Source organism: Poecilia latipinna, unplaced genomic scaffold (assembly GCF_001443285.1).
Source record: "Poecilia latipinna isolate Pla-1442-1.1 unplaced genomic scaffold, P_latipinna-1.0 Scaffold822, whole genome shotgun sequence".
Taxonomy (NCBI): Eukaryota; Metazoa; Chordata; class Actinopteri; order Cyprinodontiformes; family Poeciliidae; genus Poecilia; species Poecilia latipinna.
In genome coordinates, this window is record NW_015113438.1 from 205,594 (window position 1) to 226,820 (window position 21,227).

The following is a 21,227-nucleotide window of genomic DNA, read 5'->3' on the forward strand; positions in this document are numbered from 1 at the left end:
ATAGAAAAACATCTGCAAACAGCACAAACATTCAGAGATTCACGGGGGTCACCAGGGTGTGGCCATCGAATCTAAAGCCCCGAATTTTGATAAATGTATATAAACTTGAAATTGGTTCTACTGGTTTCCAAACAGAGACGTTGCTGATGGGAACTACACCTGCTGAGATGAAAGGAGCCTCCGCAGTGCTGAAGACTGGGACCGAGTCTTTCACAAAAGACAAAATCCTTAGGGAACAGGACAAGGCACACAGGCAAGGAGAGAGACTGAAACCATCTTGATATATACATAAAAAACATACCGTCAGTGGCCTTGAGGCTGGTGGGTTTTATGGCCGTCTTGTAAACTGGAACCACTCCTCTCTGGTAATGTCAGTTTGCGGTTTATGAATATGAAGGTGTTTCACTGGGTGTGTGTGTGTGTATATGTGTGTGGGGAGGGGGGGGTAATTAAACGTGGGGGTTTATGAAGAACAAGGATCACTGAACCCTCCACAAACCTATTGCATTCAGATTGTGTTGCCATATCCCGACTGATCTGCGCCATCTGGCTCTAGATCCAAATTTTGGCACCCGGTCCGGGTGGAATGCCCCGACACACGGCTCGCCTCTCTGTGAAATGAAGGGAAAATGAAAATGAAATGAGCCGAGCATCTCTGCTGATCCTGGTCTCCGCTCCGTCCTCACCACACACACACACACACACACAGCTACACACACCACCTCCCCTCTGTATCATCATCCTCCATCCTCTCACCCCTCTATCCCTTCAAAACCCGCCCTCCCTCCTCTTCCTCCCCCTCCTCCTCCTCTTTCTCCTTCGCGCCACCCCTGGGTAATCAGTGTGCTCTCTCATTCTGTGGCACACTGAGACACATTGATCAGGCCGTGCGCACTCATGTTCGTGAATCACGCATCCGCGCACACACACTCGCAAACACACCAGGATTGTCTTTTCCACCCATAAACACACACACACATACATTGATCCAGCCCGCAGGTCAAGTTCAATAGGAACAGCCAAGCAGCCATTTTTTCCCCCGCTTTTTAATGACAGGCTATGCTGTGTGTTGCAAGGAGCTCCCGTTTTATCTACCTTGCTCTCTCACGAATGCTAGTTCAGACTCTGAGGCTCTGTTTTTGCTGCTCATGCATACATGAATGCGCCCGAATCTGACGAAACAGCACAAATTAATGTACAAAAACAAAGTTATACCTCCAGCTTTTACAATTTCTTTGTAGGATTTTATTTTATTTTTTTTTTATCATCGGATCTCAAAAACTATATTTGCATGACCAGAAGGCAATTTTATTTTTTATTTATTTATTTTTTTTAAAGTAAGCTTGGTTAATATTATTGGAGCAAAGATCATAGCGTGTAGGACATACAGTCTGAGCATTGAGGATGTCCACAATTATCTGCATGGGAGAGCTAGCCAATCATTACCAAAAACAGTCACCAGAAATCAGTCACTAAATTCTGTTTTTTTTCTGACAACATTCTGTCTTTCTGTCTGTTTTAGCATTGTCCTCACTGAATTACATCTAAAACTAACAGCTAAAATGGCATTTTCTACACAAATAATCTTCTTTTTGGATAGAAGTTAACATTCATTGGAAGTTGTAAAACCAATGTTAATCACAGATTGAAATTGGGAGATATTTTAAATTTAATTGTAAGTGAGTGAGAAATCTCAGCTTTTAAATTATCTATATTTGATCTAGTAACTAAACTTTAAGTTTGTTGAGTAATTCAGTGGTTGATGTTTCATACCTCCCGCCGTTAATATGTTTTAGTTTCACATTGTTGTATATATATAAATATGAAATAAAAATGTTCTTGTTTTACTTAAAGAAATTCAAAAACAAATCTGTAACGTGAATCTGCTCAAATCGACATGGTTAGTTTGAACTTACAGGCTAACCAATCAGATAGAGTCTATCTGAGGAGCCACAGTGATATTTGAAATCATTAAATAATGAAATAAAAATAAATAATTCCAACTGCATTTGAATATTTTGGTAACACTTTATTTGAAGGGGGTTGAATAAGATCGTCATGACACCGTCATAAACATGACATAATACCTGTCATGAACATGAATAAGCCTTCATGAATATTTATGACTGTCATAAAGCATCATTTGGTAAATTATGACACTTTTAATACAAAGTTGACATTATTCAAAATGTCTTTGTTATGACAACTTGACATTAACCAAGAAATCATTACTGTTTAAACTTTACCTTTAATAACATAAAGTTACCTCATTTTTAAAGTGAAATCAGTAATTATTTTATAACAAATTTATATCAGTAATGATTTCTTGGTTAATGTCAAGTTGTCATAACAAAGACATTTTGAATAATGTCAACTTTGTATTAAAAGTGTCATAATTTACCGAATGACGCTTTATGACAACAGTTATAAATATTCATGAAGGCTTATTCATGTTCATGACAGGTGTTATGTCATGTTTATGACAGTGTCATGACAGTCTTATTCACCCCCCTTCAAATAAAGTGTTACCAATATTTCTCCTACCAAATGACAGACTATGTGCACAATTAATTTGACATATTACTCAATTGCTGAATCGCATTTTAATATACTACTGACAAATATATACTCATTTACATATTACAATTTTTTTTTAGCTATGATTGTCTTTATTTGTTTCATTTGTATTTAAGTGGATCATCTGTTCTTGGATTTGATTCTAGCTTCATTTGTTGGTGTAAAAACACACACTGATTTTAACTAAAACTGGACAGAATAGGATTATTTGGTGCAGAATAATTAATCTTTGCTCATATGATTTGGATGCGTTTGTCTTGTGAAGTGAAACAAAGTTTTTCTGGTCTGGTCTTACATGATCTGTATTGTAACTGTTTTTTTTTTTGTTGTTGTTTTTTTTTGTCCATGCTTTCTCGTAAAATTTGCTGATTCAAGTTTGATAAATATTATATAAGAAAATCATTATGTTCCCATAAGGTTTTGATCACATGCTGTGTAAATAACAGAGCTGCTCGGGCACACGCAGCTTATTCCTTTTGCTCATAGATTTTTGAACTGTTCTGTCTGACTTTTCCACTGAGATCAAGCTCACTAACAGGGTAAATACATGAATCATGCAAACAGACACAGAGGGAAACATGCAGGAAAAAGTAGATAAAATCAGAGCAGCTCTTACCACATGCTGAAAGAATATGAGCCAACATCTCAGTAAGCAAAAGCAAGCAGCAATTGATTGGGAATGGGAATCCCACCGGACCAAAACCTCTCTTTTCCACTTTTCCGGGTTTTGCTCCCTTTTTTAAATTTTTTTTATTTTTTATTTTGGAGTAATTTATCCCTCAGAGAGCTAGCAAGAGACACAGACACAAATACAGAGCGAGTCCCACATTTGGCACTTTGATTCAGAGTAGCAAATTTAATTTTGTTTGCTTTATGCAAAAAAGCTCGGCATCGACCATGACTTGTGTTGATTTCCACTAGAGGCAGAAACATTGCTAATGGGAGCCAGTGCCAAGCTCACCACACAGCTACAGGGATACGACTCTAACCGAATTAGACTCATGCATATATTTAATACAGACTTGCTGCACAAATTAGCCCGGTGGTATGTAGCCTAGCACCTCTCCAGTGAGGCTTTGAGATCTGAGCAGCAAATTAATTGGCGAGGTTGCCTCCAAGAGTGGCTCCTCTGTGTTTCCTTCACCCTGGATTTTTTTTTTTACTTTTCAATTGCTGAAACACATTTGATATGCATGGAGGAGAAACGAGTGTGTAAAGCTGCATGCGTGCACAAAAGCAAGATTTTACAGTGATTCCTTCGGTTTTTTGGCGTCTGCCTCTCAAATAACGCAAACGGCGTATGACTCGTTGTCTCCATATGCATGCGACCTCGAAATCTAATTCTGATACAGAGCGTTTCCATTTTGCACATATTGCTTTGCGTTTTAGCTGAACAGGATTTTGTTCATTAAGAGTCGCACAAATTCCACTTGCTGAGTGACCCTCTGCTAAACCCGAGCACATCCGTAGGCCATGGTAACTAGAGACTGGAAATGCTGGGGGACTATTTCTTTGGTGGTGTGATACCAAGAGAACTTATTATCACAGATAAAATATATGCAGAAACACTAATTGGAATTAGAGGTGATGGTTTGTAATTTTGTGTCCGGGACAGAAAAAATAAGTATGAGAACAATGCGGGGATTGGTTTGATTACCACCATGAGAGCACACTTTATAGCTCCCAGAGGTCTCTCTGCCATCCATTTCGGTTTCATTCTGGAATGCCATGGCCGGGCTTCTGTAGGAAACCTATAAATGTAATCATGATTTACTTTTTTTTTTGTGCCAGGCTGTGATTGAAACCTAAATATTAGCTGTGTAAATGTGCACAAAGACATGGTTGCACTGGGATTTTAAGTGATGTTTTTAAAACAGAATAATAAGCTGAGGACAAACAGAAATGTTGCTTTGGATTCGTTTCTTGAAAATGAGTTATATTTTTCTTGAAAGACTGGCTGAGGTGGCATTATATAAGATGGAGTGAACTGAACAGGCCTTTCTTGCTCCTACCCCACTCGGGTTGAAGCAGTAAGGGAGGATATGGGCAATAAAAGAGAAATGCATCAATGGACAACTAGGGATCTTCTGAAAAATACAGGACAGAAAGGTTATATCGTCCTAGAAAAATGTCATAAATAATCATGTTTTAAAATACCTGTTATGCGTCTCAACCTAAAATGTACCTTTCTTTTTTGCTTTTCTGCATAATAAAACCACTAACTTCACTTGAAGCGGAAAACTGAAGAGCACAACATCAATAACATATAGAAAAATGGCCTTACTTGTTAACATTAAGAGGATACACACAGTAACTTTCAGATTCCTATCGCTCATAAATATATTTTTGCAGCGTCAAATTGTATCGACAAAGGCTGTATCTAACAACTTTTTAAATACATCTCAGTTCCTTTTACTTCATGTGATTTCCTGATTTATTTTCCTGTTTTTCCCTCCTCTCCCTTCAACTATGGATTTTAATGGGCCAGTTTGGTAACTTTATTGTTTGCTCCTGTAATTAGTCGGAGAGGCCAACTAATCACACCTCAGTATTTTGGGAAAACAATGCTCGCCACATGTGCACGAGAGTTATAAAAATTTACCAACAGGTGGTCAATTGTGCTTGGTGAAACACAAATGTGTGATATTTGGTTGGGTGGGATGGAGGGATGGGTGTTGGGGGGAGGGAGAGCTGCTCTGGCTTTAAGTGCTTGGCACAGCGCTGTCAGGTTTTTGCTTTTATGTGTCACGTTTACATGGAATAGTCTGAAAAACGCAAGAAACAAAGATGTGTGACGGTAAGGTTTTCCGTGAAATGTGTTGTAAATATGCAACATTTACAGCGGATGCTTATTTATGAAACTGGAAAAAACCTCATATAAGTATTTCTTTTGTACTGCAAAGTACAAAAAAAACTTGACAACTTCGCCTTCAATCTGACTTCACACTCTGTTATTGTGGAGAACTTGGATGCCCGGTGTTTTGGTTTTTGGGTAATTTAGCTTTGATAATGCCTTTCTACGGCATCTTCATGAAACTGATGCTTTAACTTGGCCTTTGAACAACCTCCACTCTCCTCTGGTTTTGCGGTTTTGTTTGAGTTTTGCTGCTTGGGGTCATCATTTCGCTGTCCTTCACGGTGCTCTTCAAAGCTGCAGCTATTGGAAGCATGCCCTCACATTTGACTAAGAAAGGCTTTGATCTACAGCAGAGCTGACCCATGACAAAAAGCCTGCATGGGGAGTTGGCAAAGAGAGCAGTTGTATTATTTTATATTTGATTGTAGTTTTAATCCCTTTGCTTCGTATGTACGACTGTTTGTGTCGTCAATCTCATTTTTTTTATTGTTTTACTCCTTTGTTATCATTCCACTATTAGCTCACACTGTAAGCAGCATGAGGGAGAATAAGAACACGAGCAGAGAAACATGATATCGGGCATTACCACAATGAGATCCAGTACCGAATGGTAGAAACTGAGGTTTAAATGCAGAAGAGTGTGATTGTAGAGAAGGGGATGATGTTTGCAGCTGGAAACAGGTGGACTGAGGGGAAAATAAATAATTAATACTGGGAGCTGAGCTGAGTCTTATAGAAACAACAAAACACAAGCAGCAGAAGAATAAGAAACAAGCATAAAGAACAAAACAATGCAGTAGAGACGGAAAGTGAACACAAAGAAACAGACCGTTCCTGCATTAGTGAATACAGGAACTGAATGAAATGTGGTCAGACCGAATCGGACACAAATAAACACAGAGGAGGTGGCGAAGACAGAAATACAAATGAGACCAAACTCTTAAAAAATTTTTAAATTCTAAAGTATCTCATCGTTTTAATTACATTTACTCTAATGGTCGGTTTTATTTGTCTCCTGTCTTTTTTTTTATTGCAAATACTGACAGGTTCCCTCTGTGTATGAAGCATGTTATTTAAATAGTGCAATAAGACCAAATGAGCTGGGTAACGTTACAGTCCATATGCTACTAAAACATCTTAAATAAAGTTCCTGTTGAGTAAAAGCAGGGCCATGTAGATGAAGTTGTATTTTCTAATTCTGTGTGTAAAAATTATGTGTTTTAATATGCATATAATATCAGGAGAAGTCTTGATATCAGTTCTCAGCGCTCAGTTAAATGTCATCGACCTTAATATGTGAGAATATATTCAGTCATATATCGCGGTGGCTACATGCAGAGGTATAGATGATTCTTCTCATGGCCAAATTGTGTGCAGTTGATTTCATTTAGAAGCTACATGGAGGTTTGTATATGTACAACGGCTTGCTTTGTAGATGCTTACTAATTCATACAAGTGTCCTTCTTTGTGGGGCATGGCTTCTAATATTATGTTTCAAATTCATAAATTTGTGGTCTTCTGTTTTATCTGGATAATCTGTTTATTTTTTGGGGGTGAAAGATGACATCAAATACAAAGATCTTTATTTTCTCGTGCGATAAGCAAATTAGCTGTGAGATTTGTTTTTCCCCATATGCAAATAAAAGATATGAAGACATGTAAACATTCTTCTTTTGTCTTTTTTTTTTTTCATGTTGAACACATGTCAAGTTTAGATGCGAATAGATTTTACCACTGTAGGAAGTTGTGCCAAAATGTTAGACATAGATTTTAAAAGCGATACTTTGTAAAAAATGATCTATGTGCTCCAAAAGTCAAGGCTTTTTGCGACTGGAGATTTTGAGTGTCCAATGTTTGCATAATTCCATTTAACCAAAATCTTATAATTTAAGAAAACGCATCAGGCAAAAAAAAAACAACAAAAAAAAAAAAAAATATGCATTGTGGCACTGGAAGAAAAAATAAAACACTGATGGAATTTAGATGTGCAGCAGATTTGTCTTCCTGTAGATACTCTGATCCATATTGGTTCCTGATAAGGAGGCCGGTTACTGATAAAGAAGATCGATCAAATCTGTGATGTTCACCTTCTATTAGGGTGTGAAACAGTCAATCAGGCATGTGAGCTCTTTGTCTATATGCCGCTCTTGCTTCTATTACCGCCTGGCTGTTTGCCGAGATGCCAACCCGGCAGCAAATATGAGTTTTCTCTCCGGCCTCGCTCCTCAAACTCTTTCACGAGAGCTTCACTCAATCCTCCTTATTACCATCTAACCAGACTGAGTGTCACTCCACATGGATACAACCACGTATGTCGCTGCCCAATAAAGCGCTCATTCACATTGATCGCACTTTTACAGTAACCAATTGTCTTTCCATTTGCATGGATAGCTTCGGTTTTATCTGTACTGTATGCCGCGGCGCGGGCTTGTGTATGGGCATGAATGAGGATTTGCGCCTGTTTTAACCCCAGGGTTAGCCATCAGTATTGATTAGTACAGACTTAGCCGGATTTTAATCCTTGCTTGGCTCGAGACAATCGATCAGGGCGTCGAGCTTTCAAGTGGGTTTAACGACCTACCTGCCCCCTTTCCCCACACCCACTTTCCTGGTGTGATGTTTTTATTTATTTATTTATTTATTTTTTTTTTATTCAGCTTGAACGTGAAAAGATGACAGTCATTATCAAAGCCCACAGAAAGGAAGCAGAGCCTTCTACTAAACACCTAAAGAATCACCCGCTAATGAGTAGATGGTAAAATATGACTCCACTCATGCTTCTCCTACATCTGCAGCTCATGTAGGACATTGTAAAACAGAGGACAAGATGAATCGCGGCTTTCCCGACAGCAGTGTCATTGTAAAAATACCCAACAGTGAGTTATGACCACTCAGCTGGAGGTGTGAGCGACCCTTTATATCTTTATGGGTTCTCTGAAGACAGTTATACGGGACAACATGGGAAGTCTTATAGGAGCCTTGGTGCCCTGGGACTGGGGAAGTGTGGCGAATTTACAGTTCTACACAATGATCGGCGAAATGGAGACCTCAGTTTGAGACGGTTTTAAAACTGTATGCACGAAGAAAAATGGATTTAAGAGCATTCCTGCTTGTGGAAACACTGACATTGTGTGTATGCATGCGTGCGCGCGTATGTGTGCGTGTGTGTATGTGTGCGTGTGTGTGTGTGTAGGGGGAAGAGAGGGAGGGATAGTTACACTGCTTGGCGTTTCTCCTCCATTCGTCCTCCCAGAGGCAGATCAGGCGAAGGGGAAATAAATTGGAGAAAGAGAATAAATCAATGCTAAACTGAGCACCATTGAGACCTCCTAACCCTCACGCTGTCACTCACCAACAACACAAAATGTGAAATGCGTCCAGGGTAAGTGAAGTACTGTATACTCCCGTTTCTCTCCACACAACCCCCACGCACAGTTCATACACGACAGAGAAGAGATTGGCTTATTCGTTGCTCTGGATCACATCACAGCTTCTGAGCTTAAAACTCGCGGATATCACCTTCTGCGGATCTACAACCACTTGTAACTGATGATAGTGACGTGTTAACGGCTTTTATGTATGAAACCTCTGATTGTTTACACAACCGGCTCTGAAGATTCAACTTGCAAGCACAATCTGACAGTCAGCAATCAGCCTTAATGTGTTAAATACTTGAACTGTTCTTTCCCCTGCAACCTGGCCTGCATTTATAGTGAACTACTACTGGGTAATGTGGAAGACAAGGCAACTGCTTTCCTAATTCACAATCAGCTCCATTTTTATGTCATTGAGTTTAATCATAAAGTCAGTAAAACAGACATGTTCTGCAAAACATGTCTGTCTTCCTTTCAACACTGGCAGCAATTAAATCTTTATTGAAAGAATGGTGACTCATACTGTGCAAATACAACAGCAAAAGCAAGAAAGGATGCTATCCAGTTGATCAAACTGTACTAAGCATGGTACATTTTGGACAGAGTGCAAGAAACAAGCTTGTAAATATTAAGAGTTTTTTTAATGTATTATTTGTAAAAGAAAATGTGCAAGTTGATCAGCAACTGGGCCTTTGGTTTCTGGGGGGCCAGTGACCAGACCAGTGAGAGAGGACAGAGTGAACAGGAGGAACTGCATAATCAGGAGAAGTGGTTTCCCTGGAAACCGCTCAAGACTCAGACCTTGAGCTCAGTACTCAGTATTTGGATCTTCAATTCCAGTCACTGAGGGTTGTGTCCTGCAACTTTTATACATGCGTCTGCTTCAACACGCCTGATTCTAATAATGAATCAAGACGCTGGAGGAATTGACTCAACACTATGGATGTGATTCAGCTATTTGATTCAGGTGTGCTGGACTAGGGATACATCAGTTGCTGGACACTGACCCTCAAGACCTGCAGCAGAAGATCCCTGGTAAAGGTCAGCAACAGATCCAAATATCAGTGGGGCAGTAATCAGAGTCCATGTACATGAGACTAGGTTCATAACCAGAGGCAGGTAATCTCACAGAGCAGGCAAGAGGAAGGCAAAGGCAATAGTCGTGAATACATTTATGGAGACCTCAACGGACTGTGACAAGAATTGATGGCAGACCATCTTACCTTGAGAGTGGCTCAGGAGTTTATAAAGGCAGCAGCAGCAGCAGGTGAAAACAATCAGCAATCAGCAGCCAGCAGGAGCAAGACAGCAGGTGAGAGCAATGAATTAACTAACATATAAGAGGGGGGGGGTAGTAAGTAGAGGAAACAGGGAAATCGTGAAACTAACGCATTCAGAAAAGTCTTCAAAATGTGCCTCAAAATGGTTGGTTGTTGAACCACTTCTTGCTGCAATTGCACCTGCAAGGCTTTTGGTGTATATGTGTGTGTACCTAATGGCACTAAAGATTGTTTTGGGAAATTTATTTTCATCTTGCCAAAACCGCTCAAGCTCATCTGGAGGTTTTGACTTTGACTGCACCATCCAAACAAATAGATATGCTTTGATCCAAACCATCTCTCTGTAGTTCTTCATGTGTGTTTAGAATTATTGCCCTCCTCTAAGCTGAAACTCTTCCTCCATCCATCTCCTCCAGTCTTAACGTCGACTCTAACCAGCTTGTCCAGTGGCTTCCTTCTCACAACTTTAAAATAAAAGATGTAACAACTAATCGCTGTTATGTTAATAGATTCTCCCACCTGAGCTTTAGATCTCTGCAACTCCTCCAGAGTTTAGGCCTTCCGCTACACACTTGTGTGCTGCTATGTCCTTCAGTCACCACAAGGGGGAGCTATAGCCTCATCGCCTGTTGCAGCACAGCTTGTAGTAGATGTGGAGCTTAAAAATTTATATTTTTAAAGCGTTCATTCTGTCTCAGCAAATCTAACCTGAGTGGACAAGATGACTGCTAATCCAAAATACAGTTTATGTAACTTCAGATTTAAAAGTTGCTATTAAAATTCCTCCTAAAGTTTTTGCTAAAGATCTTGAATGTATTTACTGTTTTATGTATACTCTACCTTCTTTCTGAAGTTGTTTTTTTGGGTGGTGGGGGGATTTTCTATTCAGATTTGCTGGATATATTTATAGTAAAACACTTCTACAATTTATCTGGCAACTCTTTAGGGTCACATATTTAGTCAAACTAGAAGTTAGAGTTTGAAAAGTCATCACCACACTTTACCATGGATTTAATGGGCCTCGACAATGCTGCTGCGTAGAGGTTCTCTGCTTCTGCTCTCAAATTTGAAGTAGAGTTCTTGACGACTGAGAGACATTTATCATCATCCAGAAAAAAAATAAATAAAATTGCAATTCATCACGATGGGACTCTTGTCCTTTTCACCCTCACAGTGATTTGACATTGTAAAACTTGTCCCTTCTATTGAAAAAGCAGTTAGAGACAAACAAACTTAAAACAAATTTTCAAAAATATTAGTATATAAAGATACTTCTAGGTACCATTGCCCAGTGTCACGGTGCATCAAGCAATTATCTGCCAAGTACACCTCAAACAAGTTTTCTGTATTACCAGCACCTTCACTCTTGTTTTGTGCATATTTTGAGGATTACAAAAATATTGGCTGAAGTTTGTTTTTGAATCAGTTTGTAATTGGCATTAACTTAATGGTTATTGAGTTTTTTTATCTTTACTTTAAACAAATCTGGACAATATTTAACTAGTTAAAAATAATAAAACAATACATATCTAGACTCAGACTTAAACTATTCCACACCAAACATTTTTTTAAATCAGTTTGAAATTAATGATGGACATGAGTAAGAGTTTGACACACACAAAACAAAACATGATGCTGTGTCCAACCTGGACTGAATTATTATCCTCTGATTACAGATTGCTTAAAACACAGTTTGCATTTGGGAAACCACCAGAGGATGAACGCATTCCTGCAAGAACTGCAACTAATATCTGATGTGCTTTTTGAAAGTTGTGCATTACTTTTACAGGTTAACAACTGTTTTGAGCCGACTCTAAGATTCTTTCTGAGACCAAATATCACTGATCAGTTTTATAAGCTGAATAGTTCAGAGCACAGATGGAGTAGAGCACTGGAGGTTGGGGGCAGGTGGAGCGGGGACTTGGTGGGGCTCCAGAGGGAGGGTATAGATTGGGATTATGGGGGTGCATGAGGGAAAGGCTCTTCACTGTGTTTTCTATTCAACCTAAGTCCTCTAAGACCTCCTTATCTCTTCTGAGAGCAGCAAACTGAGATCTGATCTAATGCCAAGTGCCACAAGTGAGTGTGTGCGAGCGAGGCACAGCACTTTGATGAGAGCCTACTGGGGATGGGGATGTGTTTCTGGGTAATGAACGAGTTCAGAGTCTGTGTGTGTGTGTGTGTGCCTGTGTGCCTGTGTGCGTGTGTGTGTGTGTGTGTGTGTGTGTGTGTGTGTGTGTGTGTGTGTGTGTGTGTGTGTGTGTGTGTGTACGCCAGTTAATATATAAGGATGGTGAATTAGTCTGCAGGTTTTCTATATTTCTGTGCATGTGCGCCCCGTGTCTGTGCACTCTGCCTTCTCGCTGAAGGGTTGTTTGGGGTATTCTGTGCAGGTTTTGCTCCGGGAGGGAGGAGGGTTCTTGGGGTCTCGCATTCAGATGTAATTAGCCCAGACAAAGGCCTGGTTAAAGCTGGAATCCTCCAAGCTCCCTCTTCCTTTGATTGTGAGGGCCAGCTGTGGAGGAAAGGCCCTTTTCCCCCCTTGTCCCGCAGGATAAAAAAACCCCCCCCCCCCCCAACTCCCTCTCCCTCCTGCCCCAGTTACCCCTGGTGTTAGGGTTCCCACAGGGGGAGGGACATGAGAGGGTCGCATATTGGTCCGGATAAATTGCTGGTTCACTCAGAGAAATTGCTTCATCTCACACTTGAATCATGCTTTTTTTCTTTTCTTTTTTTTCCCCTCAAAGTGGCAAAAACGAACAGGTGGCACTACTTGCACAGGCACAACAAACAAAAACGGATTTTCACATCTGGATTAATTTAGATTCTGTGCAATTCACATTCCGACATCACTCTCAATTCTTTCAACCACCTTTATTTCCCCCTAAACACACAGATGCGCCCATCCGTGGATGCTTCCCTGATACTATGTGCTTTTTAAATCATAAATATCTCATACGGAGTTTAGCCTTGCACATTGGGACACTTAGACCCATTAGGTTTGGAAACAAATTGAATCTTTACAGCTACGGGGCCACATAATTACTGTTAATTTAACGCTCAGAATCTTCATCATTAACCCTCACTCTTGAACACATGCAGGCAAACCGAGGCAGCATGTGCGCGAACCTGCTGAGTCGGTTAGCAGCCATACCCAGCAGCCTTTGACTGAATTAACAGCGACCCCTTCGACTTGTAAGAACAGGCCTCGCATCATTTATGCATTATTAAGTTCTGTAATTGGGCAGCCAGTAGTTTGCATATTAGTCTATTAGAGTAATATGTTTTGCCTGTCTCAACACACGGCTTTGCCAAAACCCCTGGTGACACATTTAGTAATTCTCTGAATTGTGCCCCCGATCATAAGCTGCTGTTCTTTCGATCCCAGTAAATTTACGTCAGTTTAAGCCAATGCGTGCCCAGCTTGTTCATTCACAGTGTTTGCTAATTAACCCATCATTATACAGCCCCTTGCAAAAGTATTTATAGTCCTTGAACTTTTATTTTTTTACACATCTTCAGGCTACAGCCATTAACTCTGGTGTATTTTATTGGGCTTTTATGTGATACATCAACACACAGTAGGGTGTGATCGTGAAAATGATGATGAATGGTTTTCTAAACTTTTAGGAAGCACAAGCTGTATACTGTTGGTGCACATCCACGCAGCTCTCATTGGTACTTTGTACCAGCTTCTGCTCCGCTTCATGCAGTAAGTTTTTTTTGGCTGTGACTCTCCAAGCTTCTCAGTTGTAGAGACTTAAATCTTTTCCCTTTGTTCTTGGTACAGGAACTCAAGCTCAAGCAAGTAGCAAGTAGCCATTGCTTGCTACTTGCTAGATTTAATGGAGAGTGTCTGTGAACAGCAGTTTTCAATGTGATTTAGGTTCAGACTTTGACTGGGCCATTCTAACAATTATATTTTCTTATCCAAACCATTCTGTTGAGGATCTGACTGTTTTCCTGACTCTCCAGTTGGAATGTGAACTTCTTGCTTCAGTTTATTGTGCTCAATATCAGGTTTTCAACTGTATTTTGCTCCATCCATCTGTTAGCTCCAGCATAAATCTGCCACCACTGTGCTTAATCATTATAATGCTGTCTTCAAGATGATGGGGAGTGTTAATTTTTTAAAATGCATAATGTTTGACATGCATTTTAAGAAGGTCAAATGGCTACATTTTGCACCTTATTCCACTAAATTGTCCAAAAGGTTAAATTTGTGGAAGAACATGACTAAGAGTTGTCATGTCGACAAATTCTCCACCTGAGTTTTGGATCTCTGCAACTCCTCCTGAGAATTACACACTAATAACAAAGGCAGTAGGATGCACAGGTTGATATTTAATTAAGATGATTAATGCTCTATCTTTACTAAAAGTTTAGGTTCTTTATGTCACATCTGAGACCTTCATAAACAGCTGTATTCATACTGATGAAATTGTAAATACACTGCCTTGTACTTCCTTGATGACCTTTGAAAGCAAATTCTTGCAATGGATTTTAACCAGGGGTATCAGAGTAAAAGGGGTATGAGCAAAAATGCGTCAAAGACTCTAGATTGTATTTCTTGAGTTAATTTAAAAGGACACTTATCATTTTCCTTCAGTTTCACAATTGCACTATCCATTGTGTAGGTCTATCATATAAAATCCTAATAACATGCAGTGAAATTTGTTGTTGCAATGTGACACAAATGTAAAGGGTTATAGTGTTCTCTCACAATGTGCTATTTTTCCCAATAATCTGACTGCAGATGTGTATCTGTTGGGCTCTTGAAGTTTCTTTTTTTTTTTTTTTTTTTTGCTGTCTTTGCCCCACATTGAGCCAATAAAATCACATATCCCTAAAACTAGTTGCAAGTAGGTCTAGACACACCCTGGGGGCTATGGGTGGATTTCAAGGAGACTCAGCAGAATAAGATATTTTTTTGTAATTTTTTTTAATATCACTCAACTAATTTTACAGACGGGATGCAGCAAAATCAAACCTGCCAGTAATAATGAAATGTCCAGCAGAAACATCTTTAGCTGAATTAATATAGAATGATGTAAGCTCCATATATGTAGAAGAGAGAATGTGAACCTTTTGAATTCTTCAAAATGTACAACATTGTGTACATATTGATGTTATTAATAGTGAATATGGGGGAATAAATCAAATGAAGAAGACATGATTCAAGATTATTTTAATATAGAACATGTCCCTGGCTTCAGCTGTTTATCAGTACATATTATTTATCAAAGCTTTGGACAAATTATAAACTGTAGAATACCCCAAACTGTAACTTAATGGCTACTTGCTCTTGGCAGACTGGAGATATTTCAATCTTTCAATCATTTTCAATACTTCTGCTGCAGCTTGGAGCTGTTTTTTTTCTTCTTCTTCTTCTTTTAAGATAGATCATTTAAAATCTGAAACACACTCATTACACATGGCTGGTATAACAAAGTGTTGCTCTTATTTAACAGGAAACTCCATGATGGAGTTTCAAAAACTAGAAGTAAAGTACCACAATTCTCATCGACCGGATTGGACATACACTGAGGTGAATCTTGTTGTTCGTGTTCAACTGTTTACATCTATCCTTCCATCATCTATAATCGCGAGTCACAGCCTGGACAGATTTCCAGTCCAGAGCCATTTGGAGGGACCAGAGGGAACAATTGTGTTTTTGGACGGTAGGAGGGAGCTGAAGAGATGCAATGCAATAAGAATATGGAAATGCCCTGCAGGAAGACCTCAGGTCAGGATTCAAACTCAAACAAATGTCTTGCCACACTAAAATTCAACAAGAAAAGCTACAATAGCATTTCTTCAACATTTATATGGCTGCTCTGACCAACCGAGGCCTGTGTTGCCAAATGCTGTCTTGCGAACAGGAAATGCTCTGGATCTAAGATCTTGCCTGGAACATACAGCATACCTTGTAAAAATATTCACGTAGCTTAAACTGATATACATTCTGTCATCTCAAATTTCAAATGTATTTTACTTCATGCACTGTGCCAACAGAAATGAGTGCATTACTGCGAAGTGGAACGAAAAGGACAAATGGTTTTCGAATTATTTTAAAAAATAAAAATCTGCAAGTTGTACAGTGCAACTTTATTCAGTCCAGCTACCCTTTAATAAAATCAAGGCTGGAGAGCTACGGAGACTCAGGTGGGACACGCTGTTGTTTGAAAAAGTTTTATTTTGCACCAATCTGAAGGCTTTCACAGATTTTGTGGCGCCATCTTTCCATCAAATCTAGCCGGTTTCTGCTCCTTCTGAAGAAAAGTATTCCCCCAACACAACGGTGCCACCACCATGTTTCACAGTAGGAATGTTAAGTTTGTGTTCTACTTTGCATAGTGATTTGTCAGATTTACTCGCAAACCTGGCATTGCTGATCTGGAAGAATTTTGTCCCCAATCTTTGTTTATTTTTTATTTTTTATTATGGTTAAATTTTCACTATGAAAGAAAAATGTGATTAAACTGACTCTTTGTCTGACAAGAATACATCACATCACCACCGTCATTTGATGAGAAGAGGTTAAAAATATGTCACTCCAGCTTTAAGGAAAGCATTGCATTATGATAAGTGAAGGAAGTAGAAAAGTCAATTTTTGTGTAAAATAAAGTTGTTGGGGTTTTTTTTTCCTTCTAAAATCGACAGTGTAGCACAGATTGCTACTTCTACAAATTAATTCTTATACTAAACTAAGAACATGCAGAATAAATCAGTTTCCCGGAACACATGCTTCACTGATTTCAAAAAGATCTGGGGTATTTAGTTCATTTGCTCGGTCTTAACAATTCAGGCCCCTCTTTGCTGCTCAGAGTTTTTTGGGAGGAGAGCACCCCCCCCCCTCCTCTCACCCCCTCTTTCTCCTCCCTTCTCCTTGTGCTACTGTGGGCGCATCCATCTCCAAAGTTTACCCAACAAGCAGGTGGAAGGGGGCACGGCGCACTGAGGGATCCATTCTTGCAGCCTCCTCTCTGTTTGGCCCCTCAGCTGCCCTCTCTGCTCGCCCCCTCCCCTGGATTATTTGTCCCCGACGGGCCGGGCGAAGGGCGCAAAAGAAGCTGCGAATTGCAGCTGTGACGTGGGCGTCGTTGTTCCATTCACCGCGTTCGCCATGGCAACGGGGCAGAAGCTGGAAGCACGCGGTCCCTCTCACACACAATTTCTCTCTCTCTCGCTCGCTCTCCTTGGACGGCGTCCTGAGGGCAGAGAGGCAGCTGGGAGTTCCTCCAAATGATCTCTCCAATACATCTAAGAAGAATTTTGGTTTCCACTCCCTTCCTGTTTTGGTTTTGAACACAAAAGTGCATAACTGGAAGGTTTACAACTTTTACGCGTCATTTTTACGCATGAAACCAATAAACGTGACCCACTAACCCAGATCAAGAGACATTAACTGTGACAAGACGTTTTCGGTTTTTTTTTTTTTTTTTTCCCCGTTTTTTTTTTTCTCTTAAGTCTGAACATGTTCTGTATTTTCCGTGTTTGAACTCAGCTGCCACATCTCTCCTTCCACTTTGTTCACCAACATGCTGCAGGACTGCTCACATTGTTGGCCAGACTGATTGGGGTTTCAGCACAATCTCCCGTGACCAATGAGCGGGGTGCTGTCAGGGGTAACCACATCTGTCAGGCGTTCTCGGCCAATAAAGAGCGGAGCGAGGCGGACCACAGGTGCGCGCCTCTGCGTCCCCTTGGCACAGCGCCCGGGAGATGCTGGAGAGAGACGCCTATAGCTGCCCCGTGGCGCAAAGAGAGTTCCTGTCAGAGGCAGCCTCCCTCTTTAACTCCGGCTATCACTCTGGCTCCGAGAGAGTTTATGGCGACCGCAGCGTCCAACCACTACAGCGTCCTCAGCACCCCCAGCAGCGCGCCGCCGCCGCCGCCGCCGCACTCGGAGTCCGGGAGCATGCAGCAGGCGGCAGCGTACAGGGACGCGCACACCCTGCTCCAGAACGACTACGGCACGCTACCGGGCGGTGGGCATCCGCTCAGCCACGCGCACCAGTGGATAACGGCGCTCTCTCACGGTGACAGCGGGGCGCCGTGGCCGTCCAGTCCCCTCCGAGAGCAGGACGTGAAGCCCATACTGCATGACAGTGACCGAGAGGAGCTGCAGAACTCCAGCAGCCTGCAGCAGCAGCAGCAGCAGCAGCAGCAACAGCGACACCCTCACCTAGCGCACCAGCAGGCGCATCACGACGCCAGAGCATGGCGAACCAGCACGGCCACGACGCACATCACCGGCATGGCGACATCTGAGGGACAGAGCCTGGTGTACTCCCAGTCCGGCTTCGCTCTGATGCCAGGGGGTGAGCAGGGGGGGATGCACCACCACCCTCTGCGGGACGAGGACCACCACAGCCACAGCCCGCACCTCAGTGAGCACGGGGGCGGCCCCGGGGCCCACCACCACCAGCACCAGCAGCACGGGGGCCACCAGGACCAGTCGGACGAGGACACGCCGACCTCGGATGAGCTGGAGCAGTTCGCTAAGCAGTTCAAGCAGCGGCGGATCAAGCTGGGCTTCACGCAGGCGGACGTGGGGCTGGCCCTGGGGACGCTCTACGGGAACGTGTTCTCTCAGACCACCATCTGCAGGTTCGAGGCGCTGCAGCTCAGCTTCAAGAACATGTGCAAACTCAAGCCGCTGCTGAACAAGTGGCTGGAGGAGGCGGACTCCACGTCGGGGAGTCCCACCAGCCTAGATAAGATCGCGGCGCAGGGGAGGAAAAGGAAAAAGCGGACCTCCATCGAGGTGGGCGTCAAGGGCGCTCTGGAAAGCCATTTTCTGAAATGCCCCAAGCCGGGAGCGGCGGAGATCAACTCCCTGGCGGACAGCCTGCAGCTGGAGAAGGAGGTGGTGAGGGTCTGGTTCTGTAACCGGCGGCAGAAGGAGAAGAGGATGACCCCCGCTGGGGGACAGATATCAGGAGGGGAGGACATGTACGGGGACACCCCTCCTCACCACGGAGGACAGACTCCTGTGCAGTGCCCCCGTCCCAGTTTTTTTTTTTCCCCCCCCCCCCCCTCTTACTATTATTATTTTTGGGGAGAAAACACGAACCTCTGCAGGAGGAAGCTTCTTATTTGTTAAATTTCTCAATGCTGGAACTGGACCTCAGCCAGTTTTAAGTGTTGGACGGACGCAGGGATGCAGAGTGGCACCCCGGTGCTAAAAACACTCAGAGCAGAGATGTGTAGAATGGCTTCATGCCAGGCACATTGAGCTGGTGTGTGCTAACCAAAATAGGGAAGAAGAGAGGAAGACAAAAAAAAAAAAGGTGGGGGAGCGGAGGGGGGAAGCATCGACATTTTCTGCATCCGTCTTTTAAAGAAAGGCAGGAAGGAGGAAAACTATAGGAGCAGGCTGCAGTCGGTGTGGGTAAATAAACGCCATCTTTCCATCATAACAAAAGCGACAGGGATCCTGCAGCTTGTGGTAAAAGACAGTGCTGAAATGGCAGACAAATGCTGTAGCCCACAATACCAGCCAACCTATTATTATTATTATTATTATTATTATTATTATTATTATTATTATTTTATATTTATGTTTTTATTTATAATGTCTCTTTAAAATGTCAATTTATAAATGTTGAAAATGTAGAAAAAATATTGTTGAAATAATAATAATAATAATAATAATAATAATAATAATAATAATAATAATAATGTGTGTATTGGTTGACTCGTGCTTTCCTTTCTGTGCGTCCGTTTACACTGTGTTTTTGCTGTTGGTTATTTCTGTACTTTTCCCCAAAACGCTGTGACGAAACAGACCGAGACTGTCCGACTGGAGCCTTCAGAGGGATCCAGTTTATTTTGGCCTTGCTTCCTTTAAGTAAGAAGAACGGGGGACATATTTAAAGTGACCCTGACCCCGTTATTATCCGTTCTGGACTCAGTCAGATGAGAAGACTTTTATTATTATTATTATTATTATTATTATTATTATTATTATTATTATTATTATTAAAAAAGAAAAACATATGTATGGCTTTACTTTGTTAACTGTATTTTTGTTTTGGGTTCGTTTTCCATGTCAAACTGTGCCAAAGCACAAACACAGACACCTGTGTTCTTGTGCCACCTTAATCCTGTGATTATGATCTGATATGTAAGATGTTTCTGTGGGGAAATCCTCCAGAAGTCGGAGATCAAATCTCTGACATATTTTGATTCAAATCTTGAACTTCAGAAACTCAAATACAATGAAGGAACGTTGGTTGGCTGGAGAGAAATTATTATTTGGTTATCATACATAATTGGAATGACAATTTCTAAGTCCTTTTTTTTCTCGTCAGTCAAAGGGAAAAATAGCAATACATGAAATATTAATCTGCAATACGCACATATTTTTTCATATTTTGATTATTGTCAAACAAACAATAACAGGCTTTTTTTCTTTTTCTTTTTTTTTCTTTTTTTAAGATAAGAGTTATAATCCAGAAATCCTTCAGATGAGTTTGAGTTTCTGGTGTAAAAGAGAGGAAGGGGAGAAAAAAAAAAATCAATAAAACCAAAATAAAAATTTATCGACCTGAAATCTGTGATCCAGCAAAGAGGGAAATGAAATCAACAATTGCACAATTTCTATCTGCTTTTTTGTCATTAAATCGTACTGGTTTTCTACAACCCTGCAGTCTTGCTCCATATTTATTGAGTTCCAAAGGAGTAGAAGAGGGGGGAAACACTTGCAAAAAGCTGCTTCTTTTCTTTTTCTTCTTCTTTTTTTTATCTATTCTGGCCTTTGCATTTTAATTACGGACTTTATCGCTTCGTCTCGGTTGCTTGGAAGTGTCCTTCAGCTGCTTTGCAGATGTGCGCACTGATACTGCTGTACGGAGAGATAGCCACACTCAATCACCTGCATCTGAAAGATACACCAATGGTCAGAATAATTGGAAAATTATTCGATAGTGACGGCGAGATGATTTTTTACAGTTTCTGGGAGTAAAAAGTTTTTTTTTATTAGTAGTTCATAATAATATCCAATCATTAAGATAGTCACAGGTGAGCAGTTGGAGTCATGAGATGGTGCAAAGTGCATTTATTTGTTTAACACCTTAACAATTAAATCTCCCTTTATTGGCAGTCTTCCATCCTAAAGTAAGCTGCACGTTT

General features: G+C 41.1%; 1 protein-coding gene across 1 annotated transcript; it reads left to right on the top strand.

Annotated features, from left to right (window-relative positions):
- Positions 1-16,968: 16,968 nt before the first annotated feature.
- pou3f2a (POU class 3 homeobox 2a) lies at positions 16,969-19,383 on the top strand. Its single transcript, XM_015047371.1, has one exon. It carries the CDS (start codon positions 17,920-17,922, stop codon positions 19,195-19,197), a length of 1,278 nt encoding a protein of 425 aa, XP_014902857.1. The 5' UTR covers positions 16,969-17,919; the 3' UTR covers positions 19,198-19,383.
- Positions 19,384-21,227: the final 1,844 nt, after the last annotated feature.